General features: G+C 29.9%; 1 protein-coding gene across 4 annotated transcripts in view; it reads left to right on the forward strand.

Annotated features, from left to right (window-relative positions):
* The window catches only part of Ate1 (arginyltransferase 1), a 65,096-nt gene that overhangs the window by 5,124 nt on the left and 45,856 nt on the right, over window positions 1-14,116 (forward strand). For all 4 annotated transcript variants that reach the window (XM_075354987.1, XM_075354995.1, XM_075355001.1 and 1 more), the window contains exons 2-4: window positions 2,737-2,863; window positions 7,188-7,327; window positions 12,563-12,682. In XM_075354987.1, coding sequence (XP_075211102.1) covers window positions 2,737-2,863; window positions 7,188-7,327; window positions 12,563-12,682 — 387 coding nt within the window. The remainder of the gene's footprint in view (window positions 1-2,736; window positions 2,864-7,187; window positions 7,328-12,562; window positions 12,683-14,116) is intronic.

Genomic DNA, 14,116 nt, shown 5'->3' on the forward strand with positions numbered 1-14,116 from the left:
GTTTATATTAATTTTTGTATTAATGAAAAATGATTAGCTAAAAACAGTTAAATTGTTTTTCCCATCAGATGATTTTAATTTCAAAAATTATTCATTTTATTTTATTCTAAGTTAAGATTTTGTAACTTATTTCATGTTTATTGTCAAATGATTTGAAATAGTAATAATAAAATTTTGTTACTTTAAAATTATATATCTTTTATAAATAAAATTGACATTTATTTTTCATTTAATTTTGAATATAATTTTCAATTGCCATTGATTAAAGTAAGACATCATCAATAAATAAAAATTACTTGACCAAATTTTCTCATCTGTTTTTTTTATAAGGGTTAAATTTTGTAGCCTATGAAAGTGCCAAATCTGACTGATTTGGATCCAAAACATTCTGAATTTAATGAAGAGATGGTACCATTTCACCACAGAAGGTCCCCTGTTTCTGTTGCTCGTACTATATGAATGTGGTGAATAGCGTAATTGTTCTGAAACACAGTTTGGTTTTTAAAAATGTTTATTTCTTTTTAATATTATCATTAACATATATTAATGTACACATTAATGCTTATGATAATTATTTTAATTAATAATTATTTTTAATAGCTTAAACAATATATGTTGGCTACTCCTGTTCCTCAAAAACAGTGATTCTCAACCTTTTTAATTCCACAACCCCCTTCCCAAACTCAGTAAAACCTAATTAAAACTATTTAGCTGTGTTGATAGCGAAGGGTAGGAACATGCATGTATGAACTGTATAAACATGAGTAATTACAGGTTCCAACTTGATAGATCGTGGATACCGGTGTTCTTTGTTGGTTGGGTTTCAATTAACCACACATCTCAGGAATGGTCGAACTGAGAATGTGCAAGACTACACTTCATTTACACTCGTACATATATCATCCTCATTCATCCTCTGAAGAATTATCTAAAAACGGTAGTTACCGGAGGCTAAACAGGAAAAGAAAGGTTCCAACTTGATATGAACATGCTCCATGTAATTTGGTCTGCTTGCATAATATTCCGTGTTAAGTAAATAAAAATATAAATAAACATAATCTACGCTTAGAAATTTAATTAAATAATTTGTAAATTAATTGAATTGACAATGTGACAACGGACTTCTTCTAGCAAGAGAGAGTTGTGGAGGGAACCATTTGCAGCTGCCTGATGTACCTTCATTGTTCTGCTTTGCATCACAGTTTTATTGCTAAATATTAACTAATAATCCCTTTCTTTTATTTATATGACTGTCCAAAAACAAGTGTAATGTATTTAGAATGTATGTCTGTATGATTGTTCCACCATAGCAGCTCAACGGTGGAACAGATTCAGATGTATCACCCTGTGTTTGAAATCCTTATGTTTCTGGGAGTGTCATAGGTTGTGTATATATATATATATATATATATATATATATATATATATATATATATATATATATAATGTGTGTGTTTAAACAGATTTTAAAAAATATATTCAAAATTGTCACCTCCACGCTCTTCAATTATCCTATATTAAAGACCAATATTTCTCAGTAATGTTTTTTTTTTTTTTGAGTCTTGTTTTATAATTATTAATATTTATTTGTTGTCTTCTTGTAGTATTAACATTAAGTATCAAGTCAAAGGTAATTAAGGCAATTTTTTTCATAAAGTGTACAAAGTTTTATTACAAAAAACATAAGTTTCAGCAATTTTTCTGTAGTAATCAATTAAAGAGTAGTTACTTTGTTCTTTACTCTTATTCTTCATTATTTCCATGAAGTGTTAAATGAAGTAAAGTTTGTAGTAACACTAGCAAAGTCCAGCAGCACATGGTTTTTTTTCTAAAATAATGAAAAATCTCACTTGAAACCCCCAAATTATTATCGAACATAAAATCTGCTGTTGTCTATTGAGAATTAATCCGTAGGCAGTCTAGTACACCAAGGATTAATAATGTTTGCAGAATTTTTTTGGGACTACTCAAGGAGCTTTCCCCTGCATAAGAAGGATCTATGCTAGATTAAAATCTTGTGCAGTAGGTGCTTTCTGCACCTGAACAGAGAAATGCTATCAAACTTGGAAGAAATGAATAAGGTAGGTTTATTGATTGCTCATTTTACCTTAGGACCATTGACAGTGTTATAAGCCAATCAGCTTAACTGAGATGTGTTAGGTCAGACCCTCATTACAGTGAACTATCAAACCAGGAAAATAAATAATTAAAACAACCTTCAAAATCTCCTTCTTTGATTTTATTGATTTTCCATCTTTCCTAAGAGGTATGATATTATTGGAGTGAGATCATGCCCTAGAATCTTCTCAAGTCTTAAAATTGTGTGCATAAAATTTTCCCTCTGAAGGACTTCCAGTAGTCTTTTCATACATAAACATTTCTGTTTTAACTCTGATATCCCTTCAGATTACGATAGCGTTTTGCTCAGTTACTCTATTAAAAATTCTTCCTATTCACAGGATCCACATACTATACTCAAGGAAGGAAGCTCTAGCATTCAAAATTTCCCAATTTATGCCCAATCACCTTTGTAAATAAATGAAAAAATACAACTTCTCACTTCAACACAAAAATATATACAAGCCTCCAGCAGCTTATTGAATTGGTATGTGAAGTGCATAGTTGTTTTCTAGTGTTATTTTGTATTGTGGATGCTTTTTTACCTCTATTATTAAACATATGTTTGGTATTTTTCTATCATAAGCAAAAATTAATCTTCTTTTTTTTCTGTTTTAGGAATGTGGGCTCACAGTTTGTCTGTTCAAGATTACCAATACTTAATTGATAGAGGTTGGAGGAGAAGTGGCCATTACATTTACAAGCCAACAATGCACTTAACCTGTTGTCCTATGTATACAATTAGGTAATTAGGTTTAATGAATTTTAAGATGTGACTTTTAATATTTTTTATTTTTTTTTTATAGAACTAAGGGATAGTGTATTTCCTTCTAATTTTCTGTACATGAGGCTTGAAAAACAAATGATTCAGAATGAGAATTTAGAACTACAGCAACATTTTATAAAGAAGTGATCTATCCCAGCTGTGAAACAGTGTTTGCCACAGTGATTTCTGTGCGTAGGGTTGTGTAATTTATGAACTTTTCAATAATTAAATTTCAGTTATATTATTCCAAGCTTTTCTACCCATTATTTTGGTTGTTCCTATTGAGGATCAATCAGGAAATTTCTATCAATTTTTAAAAGCAAATTTTGCTTTTTTCTTCTTTAAAATGTAATATCAACTTTCCGAAAAGAATAAAATCAGCATTTTTCTTTGCTAATGATTAGATGACTTGGTATTCTATTTATTCTGTTTTTCATGTCTTGTATTGAAGGCAGTTAGGAATATCAAGCTGTGGAACTTGTAGTTTTATGAGTAAGGATGAGGAACTTATCTTAATACTAGGGTCATTAGGAAAGTTCTTGGCCTGACACAGAGGTGGCCCAAGTATGACTGAAGGACTGTGATATTTGTCAGGTATGATCCTTTGGTTGACACACTGTGAAATTTCAGACACATGCATTTAGTTGCTTGTTTTTGACAATTGTGCGAAGCAAAAAAGTTTTGAGATTTTCTAAAAAATGATAAATTTGAAGTTCCAACTTAAAAACGTTTGTTTGAAAAGGTTTAACCCTAACAAACATACAAAAAGAGTTAGATTCCACTTTAGACGATTTTCCACCTTCATTTTTGATATTAAAAAAAGTGGGCTGTTGAATTGAAATGTGTTCATTAATCTCTTCAAGATGATTAACGCTTGGAACACCCAAAAACCACTACGACCAATGAAATATCACAAAAATGCATTATGCAATTTTACATGATTGCCGAACAAAGGTAAGTGAGTTTTTCAGCATTCCAAACATAATGATAGATCTTGTCCATTATATTTTACATGGTATTATGGGTATAAAAGAGCTTTCTTTTTAGTGGTTGCTAAATTTGTTTGCAGTTGACAAAAAATACATTTTACTAAACTCTCTCAATGGTATTAACACTTATTTAAATGCAGTTCCACTGAGTTTCTTGTATGTTTAATAATGGGGTATTCCATTTTAATTCAACATTTTCAGAAATTTTATTGCATCTGATACATTGCAATTCATGGACCGCATGTTGGAATCCATGAATTGGCGTAGATTGTCAACCAGTACTTCTAGTCTGGCAATGAGCGTCTCCAGGTCACCACCAGAATGCTCCTCGTCGTCCGAGGAAGCCACCCAAAGGCACTTAGTTGCCGGTAAGTCTTCTGTTCAGTGGGAACGGTTGTGGACAAGCCAGCCTCTTCCGTCTCTGTAGTCAGGGAAGATGTAGAGCTGTGGGTAGGATGCTCCTTCCTAACCAGCTACCGCCCCAACTTTTAAGTAACCTGAAATGGATTTACATCCATCCTGTGACTATGTGGTTTGATTAAATGGAAAAAACAGCGATTAATTGTGGAGAGGTTCTTAACACCCTTAAGAAAGGAATGCTTCCAAAAGTGGAAACAACCTGAATTCAGTAAATTCAGCCAGGAAGGGACTACTTTGAAGGAGATCACAATAGTGTGTAAGTACTACCATTTTGAAATTACAAGCCTAGTCTTAAAACTTTCCAATCATATTTCATATAATTGATCAGTGGAGATTTAAAAAATGACACTGTCTTATGTATTATTTTTCTGAATTGAGACAAAGAAAATGGTATACAGATTTTGGGCTAATATGCTTTTGTGAAACAGTGTAATATCATCCCAAGAAGAGTTAATTCTGAAATGACTGGCAACAGAGTGGATTCCAGGATTCTTAACTGGTTATGGAGATAATTAATTACATTTATGCAGATAACTTCATTTTTAGATTATTTTGTAACTTAGATTATCAGAAATCACCAGTGTGAAAATGTTATTTGTTATACCTAACCTTAATAAAATGTAATGCTTCTATTATAAGATACAAGGCATATTCATAAAGTAAGAGCCATCTATCGGCTATTTAAAAAAAAAAACTGTTGTTTTGATTTAGTAGTTGTTTGCCTGCCAGTGAATGCAGATCACAATGTCTGCAACAATCGTTTCTCCCATCAGTTGTGAAGTGCGTGCTGTGATTAGATTTTTGTGTCAAAAGGATCTTCAGCTGCTGAAATTCATCAGGAGATGTACTTAGTGTAGATGTACAGTAATGAGTGAAGGAAAGGTTAGACAATGGTGTCAAGACTTTAAAAATGGCCTCACAAATGTGTATGACAATGAGTGAAGTGGTAGGCCTAGTGTTCAGACCGACAAAATTGTTGAACAAGTCAACCAAAAACTGTAATGTGATCGGCGATTGATGATTAGTGCTCTGGATGATGAATTTCTACATTTTGGGCACATCTCTATTTGTACATTTATTACAGAAAAGCTTGGATATCACAAATTGTGTGCAAGGTGGTTTATCAAAAATGCTCACCTACCAACACAATGAGCAGAGAATGTTCAGTGGACGAGCATTTTTGGACCGACAAGATGGAGATGATTTGTTTTCCCACATTGTTAAGGCCGACAAGACATCGATATCCTATATCAATGCAGAATCGAAACAACAGTCAATGCAGTTGTACCATTCAAGTTCCCAAAACCAAAAACGTTTAAGCAATCTCCATACTAGTCAAAAAATGTGGGCTACCATTTTTTGGGACATAAAGGGTGTCATTCTGGTTGATTTCATGGAACATGATCAACAATTACAGCTGATATGACTGAAAAATGCTCACCAAATTTGTACGTGTGATCCAAAATCGATGAAACGGGAAACTGTCATCCAGCGTAATCCTCCTTCACGACAATGCCCATCCTCACACCGATGCTGTAACCAAGAAGAAGATACAAGATTTTCATTGGGAACTTTTTGACCACCCTCCATATAGTCTCGAGCTTGCACCTAGCAACTACTTCCTCTTCTTGCATTTGAAAAAGTGGCTTGGTGGACAATGGTTTGAAAACAAGGAACTCAAGACTGCCATTGTCAACTGCTTGAATTACCAGATGGTGAACTTCTGTGCAGAGGGGGTTAAAGAAACTGGTGCAGTGTTACAAAAAGTGCTTAGAACTGAATGGCGATTATGTAGAAAAGTGAAATAGATATGTAATCAACTAAAACTGTAAGTAAAAACCGTTTCTCACGAGTTAATTTTTTTTTAATGACCAAACAGCCCTTTATGAATATGCTTTGTACTTCTTGGTTCTTCTAAAGGAAGGAATAGTGAATCGTAATTTAATTTAAAGTTGAACCATTGGATTTAAAATAAATGCACATGTTTGTCATTTATAAAGTCCAGCAGTTCTTTTCCATTAATGCACTACCACCTAAAAATTTTACTGCAATATATATTTACTCATACGTGTATATATAAACTGATATTTAAACTAAATTCAAAATGGTATTGAATAAAATAGTGATATTGAAAATGGTAGTAAATTAACAGAAAAGAACCTGTCCTACAATCCAAAACTGTACAAAAATTTGGCTGGTTGTTTTTTCACTGTTAGGTCAAAGATCTGTTTGTTTCTATATATATATATATAATCTGTGTGAGTATATTACTGAATTAATCCTTTTTTGACTCATGTTACTCCTCTGTATTGTTAAATTATATTTATATAATGTAATTTAAAATATATATATATATTTTGTTTTTTTTATCACTGTTTCGATCTAGAAATTGAGGCATGAGCTTTATTCAGGACAAGTTCAACATTATGAATCATCTTTTCAAAGATTTTACATTTTCTGTATATGCTCAAAGGGTTGGGTTTTGTGACATTGAATTTTTCATGTTAATTGAAGATTATGGTCATTATAGAATATGTAGAAGTAAGAAGTGAATATTTTACTTATTTCAGTGAAAAATGAAAATCCTCTTGATTCATCTGCATATTTTTCCACAAACATATAGTCAAGTAATAAAGATAGCATCAGAACATAGCTAACCAGTTATTCAGTTTTTACTACCGTATGTGACTATAGAGTTGATGTAAAAAGGAAATGATATAATAGAACCTCGTAAAAAAATTTTAATTTTTTTAAAAAAGCGACAAAAAAACAAAGGTTTTTTGTGATTGTTTAAATGCAGTCCAAGCTGTCCATTTATATCTTATTTATATTACTACTTATGACATTTTTTTTAGCTCTGCAATTTGTTAATTTGTACGTGTATCTTATTACAGATGTTCAGCCTTGAATTTTAAAACAACTAAATCTCAGAAAAAAATAATAAAAAGAATTCATCGCTTTTTGGCTTCAGATTTGAGAAAATCTGATAAAAGTGATAACACCTCACAGTCATCTGATACAGAAAATGAACCTGGTTCGTATAACCATTTTATATTCATATACAATGCTTGTTAATATGTGTAGTAATGCATGAATTTTATATTTACTGAATCATTATTACTATTCATTTTTTTCATTGTTATGTATACCAAGACTCGATAACCTACTCTTCATTCCCTACTTCACTGTTTCATTGGGGAGAGACTGCTATTTCGTGAGATGTCCCAGTGTTTTAGAACTATTAGACTGTAGGAGAACACAGTTTTACCATCTTAACCAAAAAAACTTTCTTGTTTGCCTTTTGTATTTTTACCCTACCTAAATTTAAATACCTCATTTAAATAAAGAAGTTTACATACGGGTTAGCATTAGCAACTAAGTACTTTGTAAGTTTTACATTTATGAAACAGCTACCCAGTAAAATATTCACACAGTTATTTCTATAGCACCATTTTCTTAAAGAAAAATATAATCCAATAATTTTTTCTGAGTGTAAATAGTTCTACATATAATCGTAGATTAGCTGTACCCCAGAAATGCATATTCTATTTGTTGATGAAACTATTAATATTGAAATAAACCACTCATCAAAAAATTGTATAAAACAAGCATCACCATCATTTGTGTTCAGTAATATGTGGCTGTTATTGTAGACAGTTGGTAATCACTTGGGTTTAATGTTTGAACCAATTGAATTTTTTTACAAAAGGGTATATTTTTTAAAAAACTTTGTCAAAATTCTACACTACAATATGACAAACTGATGTCCAACTGACTCCAGCACTTTCAATATAAAGTCTTTGGTTTCTTCACTGTTCTCAATTTCAAATTCAATATTGTTTCTAGTTTTTTGAAGATCTTGATCTGGCATTTGCTACTCTTTGTATCTTCAAATATTTACACTATTGCATGGAAGATTGCTGCAGAGGAAGAATTGTTAGTATTATGAAATCTTCTAAATTTCATTTTTGTACTCTTAATTTTAAAATGGCAATAATTAGTTCTTTCTTGTGGCATTTATTCATTATTAATTTTGTATTTAAAATGTATAAAAAAACACCTACAAAAATTTTAATTCATTTAAGAATTACGAATTTACTTTGGTAGGAAGTGACTTTTAGTTCACTTAGTACATACAAAAATAATAGTAATTGTATTAATTTAGTTTACTACCTACAGGCTAATTAACCAACAGAAATTATTAATAAAAGATGAATTTTGTAGTGTATAAAATTAAAGCCTATCAGAATTTTTATGATTCCAACTACTTTTGATTTTTTGGTCATAAACGCTATTGTTTAATGGTCCTTTTTTATTTATATGGAAAATTTTTCTAATGAATATTTAAAAAAAATGGCAATGATTTGCTGCATCTTTCCCATACTGATCAATTTATCCAGTTCTTTTTTTTTCAGATCAATCATTTTAAGCTCCATATGAATTTTGATGATAAAATAATTCCCATTTATTGAAAAATAATAACCAAAATTATAAATTCATTATTTTCACATTTTTATAAAAATATTTATTTCTAATTTCATAATACATAGTTTAATAATTAAATACAAAAAAAAATTGAATATTTTGATGCTTGTGGAGGTCTTAATGAAAGTTGAACAGTGAGAATATTGTTTTGTGTTCTTGTTCTTTAACAAACATGTTGTACAATAATACAGTAAATGAATTCAGAACCAAAAATGTTCAGGTAGCATTCATTATTTCTTCATTGACATAAAAATATAGGTTTTAATGTTATCAATCATTTTTTAATGAATTTTTTTTTAATATAAAATTACTTGTTTGGTTACATTTAAATTTTTTAATTTTAATTTTTAGCCAAGATGCTCAGTAAAAAGAACTCTAAACAAAATTGTTAATTTTACTATATTAGTAGCATCACAGTTTTGAAAAATATGTATTCGACTTTTTGAAAATTTGGAGCTCATGCATTAGAAGCCTTTTTGTATGATCAAGATATTCACTAAAATTGATTTGAAATAAATTAAAATCAAAATTTTAAAATACTTTTTTTTTAATTTGAGAGTTCCCCTTTGAGAGGGAATATTAAAGTTATTTTAGTGACTGGTGTTTAATAAAATATGTTGAGCATTAAAAATTGGAAATTAAAAGAAAAAAATTAATTTTGGGGGCTCCCATATTCAAGGGAAAGCATTTGGGTAAAACTTTTAAGAAATAATCCCTAAGTGGTGATAATAAATTTAAAGAAAAAACATTTTAAGCTTGTTTAAAAAATACATAAATATAGCCATCATTCTAAAAACAAAGTTGTCATTTTGTAGGAAGGTGTAAACATTTTTTGCCTAATTTGTATATTTATTTTTTTCAAAAAATACTAAAGAGTAATGGCTATCAAAATATTTTGATTTTTACATTTTAAATACATGGGAAACTTGCAAAATGTATTTAAATTTAATATATATTTATTTTGTATAGTGGTTTGAATGCTTGTTGATGTATAAAATATAGATGCAAAGAACTCTTATTAACTTCTTTTCTGAAACAAGATATGAGTAAATATATATATATGTATGAAGTCATTTTTTGGGGAGAAGAGTGAATATTAAATAAAAATTGTTGGTGAATTTTGATCTTCTTAAAAAACTTCAACTTTTGTAAGAAAATTTTTTTGCTAAAGTGCCATGTAAAGATTTTAAATGTTATGTCGGTCAAAACACCCCCACCCCTTTTTCCAATTTTTGAAAAATTTGACATTTTATCTTCCTTCTAAAGGTAGTACCTGTCCACCAACTTGGAAGATCAACAGAGTCCAGAGTTATAAAACCAAATACAGGCAAACATACATACAAACATCAGTGAAAAAATACTTAAGTATGCTATAATATGGATTTTATCAAGATAAAAGAAAAAACCAAAATAAAGGTGACTAGTGTCATTTTTATCAGAATTCCTAAAAATCAAAATTTCAAATTTTCTTTTAGTCATACTGCAGCTTATTATAATTTATATTGTCATTATTTTGGATAAATAATACATTTGAAAAAATGAAATAAATAAGAATTACTGATAATAATTACAATAATATGAGGGTCATCCAGAAAGTAAAAACCGTTTTTGTTTTCTAATAAATTTATTGTATTTATTTTAACGTAATTCTATATATATGCATCTTCATTTTCATTTATCTTCATTTTTTAAGCTATTTTTCAAAGTAATCACCTCCTAAGTGTAAGCATTTGTCAAATTGCGGCATAGTTTTTATGTGCCATCGTTAAAGAAGTTGCTGTCAGTCCAATAAGCCACTCACAAACACCTTACTTGATGTCATTGTCACTTTCATTGTGGTTCCTGCCAAGAAACACCTTCAGTTTTGTAAACTGGTGGAAATTGCTTGAAGCAAGAACTGGAATATACAGCGAATGATCAAAAACATCCCATCAAAAACCTTTGAGAAGTTCATAAGCTTCTTGCAGTGTATGGACATGCATTTCATAAAGCCAACACACTCAACGAGTCAAAAGACCACACCAGCAATTTTGAATTGCACGACAAAGTTTCTTCAAAATTTCTGAATAAGTGTCAGCATTAATTGTCAAGACATAAACTCACAAGTAAGACTCCGTGGCGATTCCAAAAAATTGTAGCCATCATTTTGTGTTTTTACAGTGTTTTTTGAATTTTTTTTGGCTTTTGAAGATGATTGAGAATGATGCCACTGACATCACATTGACATTTACTGTCTAGTATGTAATGTGAAACCAACATTTCCTCACCAGTTACTGTGGTATAGCATTTCATCACGATCACTACTATGACAGAGCAACAGACATGTTTTTTTTTTATGATGTCAAAATTCATGGGACCCAACAAGCATAAATTTTACTGTAATTTAGGTGAACGGCCACAGTTTCATGTAACAGAGACTGAACATATAGGAGATTACTTAGATATATAGATAGGAGTATATATATAGAGGAGATAACTTAGATATATACATAGATAACACTAACTTTGCTAATATGAAATGCCAGTTCTGTTTAATTTGTCTGCCAGTCTGCTGTTTTAGCTATTCAGTATAATGAGATTAGGGCATCCTGAACGTTGTTCATCATGGACAGAAGATATTCTCCCTGCTGTAAATAAATGACAACACATCCTTTATTCATTACACTTTGTCACCATATACGGCAGTAATTTGACAATGAATTTCCATGGGACAAACGCCTTGCGTATTCAAATGATTTATGTCTGATCATACCTCATAGTCAGCAGAATTTAAAATTTCTGTGTTCATTACACTCAAAAATTACTGTCACAGCACAGCTATGAAATTTCGTATAGCACTAGCAGAACAACCCATACCAGCTGACGTTGACCCATTGTTGTGAATGAAGCTGTGTGCATGCGATGCTCAAACAATTCTTACCTTCTGGATAATCATAATATTTAGTGTTAAGTAATCACTCATTAGAAAATAAAATTTTTATTGTTATTAAAAAAATTTGTTTTAATGTAAAATTTGATTTTTCATTAAAAAATGTATAGTTTTATTCTTTAAATATCATCAGGGTGTCAGTCTGACTCCCAACAGTTACTAATGGATGAAAATGAGTTTTATAACATTTGCCAAACAGAATATATGACGTGAATAATGGGATAAGTTGAAATTTCATAAACTATTGTATTTAAAAATAAAGATTAAGTTTTGTGCCAGAGCTTGAAATTAAATGGTCTAATTATTTTGGTTTTTACTTATGAAAGAGGCAATCATAGATCATCTGCAAGTCACCAAATTTTAAATAACACTATTTATCAATCCCAATCCTCTGGTTTTTAAAAGTTAACAAAAGTGAGAAAATGTTTTTATTTTATTTTTATTGATAATACAGTTAAATTTATATGAAGCATTGGTCAACAATGCTAATTACACACTCAAAAATGTATTCTTTACGGGTCTTTAGTGAATTAATCAGTACATTTATCATATTAATAATTTAAGTTCAGTTTTAACAATGGATCTATCTCTCTTTCTCTCCATTTTTTATTACTTCTCAGTTTTTAATAAATAAGAATGAATAATTTAAAAAAAGATAAATGTTATTTTCTCCTTGTGCATATAATTTGATGATGTAACCTTCCAAACAAATGAGTATTTTTTCCTGTAGACTGGGAAATAATTTAAAACAATGAAGGTTTTATATAAAAAACTAAGTTTTACAAGAATTCTTTTGCAGTATATATATTCTTATTGGATAGATTTGAAGTTAATATGTTTGCTTCATGTTAACAGCTTTTGAGAATATTAGTGACATACCAGATCTGAAAGAAAAAGCAGAAAGAGCTGCAGCAGGTGCGTCTAGTGCAGAAGTTAAATCAATAGATCCATCTTTTGAAAAACTTATGAATACAGGTAACAGAATTTTCATTTTTAACTTTATTTTTTAAGTTATAAAAATACTTTTCACAGATCTATTTGTGAGTGAGATTAATTTATTTATAGACTGAAGTCTTTAATTGCATTATATCTCAAACTCCATAGACACATTAAGGGTGCCTGTTAAAACTACACAGCAGAGAAAAGTAGCAATGGTAAATGGTGTTGAAGCAGTCTGAAAATGGCAATAGGAATTTTTTAGAAACAGGTAAATCAATTTAGTCGTAAAACTGTTGATTAATACGAATGAACTTAAAGCACTTCTGTGTTATCGCAAATTCATAAAACTAGCATGAACTGTTGAATATTAGACATTATTGTGTGATTGCCTCAGAAATTAAATTAGCAAAATGACAGTGTCAGTATCTGAGCAGTCATTTTATACTGAATATTTTGGGGGAAAACAATTACCAGAAAATATCTTAAAAGGATTACCTCAAACTATCTATTTGCTTTTTTATAAAAAGATATTATCCTTTTTACATTTTTTTATTATCTTTTTTTTATTACATATAGTATTGTGTGAAAAAAAATAATCTGAACTATCAAAAGAAACATGTATGTGAGCTAAGAATATCAATTTGCATAGAAAACTAATTCCAGTTTTTACTAAGTAAAAAATACTATGAATCTGACAAAAGTGAGAAAATGTTTTTACTTTATTTTTATTGATAATACAGTTAAATTTATATGAAGCATTGGTCAACAATGCTTCATACTATTATCAATGCTTTTACTATTAAGCGACATCAAGCTATATTCTCTAAAGCTCTTCACAACATAAAGTTTCTGAGCAGATATGTTTCTACTCTAAAAGATTGCTTGCCGTTCACACCTCAGACTAACGTAAATATTTCTTTTTCCAGTTGAAAATAATATCTAAATTTTTGTGGTATTGTTTCTTTTGATAGACCCCTGGACAAAGGTTAGACAACTTTATGTATTTTTAATTTAGTCCTTGTAAAGTTTCTTTTAATGTTTATTAAATGGTTATATCCATCTACCTTTTCTATTGAATATATCATCATTAATACTTACTGGCAACAACAGATGTCTGTATGACAACATCATACAGACATCTGTTGTTGCCTACTACAGAGCTTAAAATCCATTCAGTTTGGCTTCAGTTTGTATGTTATGTTTCACAGAGTTATTAGTGTTTTGCTATTGTCATCAATTTTTTACAATACAAAAGTGATTTTTCTCATTCTTATTTGCTACAACATGTCTTCTGCAAATGTTTGTGCATGTTCAAATCATCCAGACAATTTTTGTTATGTCTGTGGTAAATTTATGCGTATATTTCAAAGAAAGACTATTTCTGAATTGATAAAATAACTTACAAATTTTATTTTGATTGTACACTCGGGGATCAAGGTAAAATTTGGGTGCCTCATGTTATTTGCATAT

Source organism: Lycorma delicatula, chromosome 1, assembly GCF_047948215.1.
Source record: "Lycorma delicatula isolate Av1 chromosome 1, ASM4794821v1, whole genome shotgun sequence".
NCBI classification, from domain to species: domain Eukaryota; kingdom Metazoa; phylum Arthropoda; class Insecta; order Hemiptera; family Fulgoridae; genus Lycorma; species Lycorma delicatula.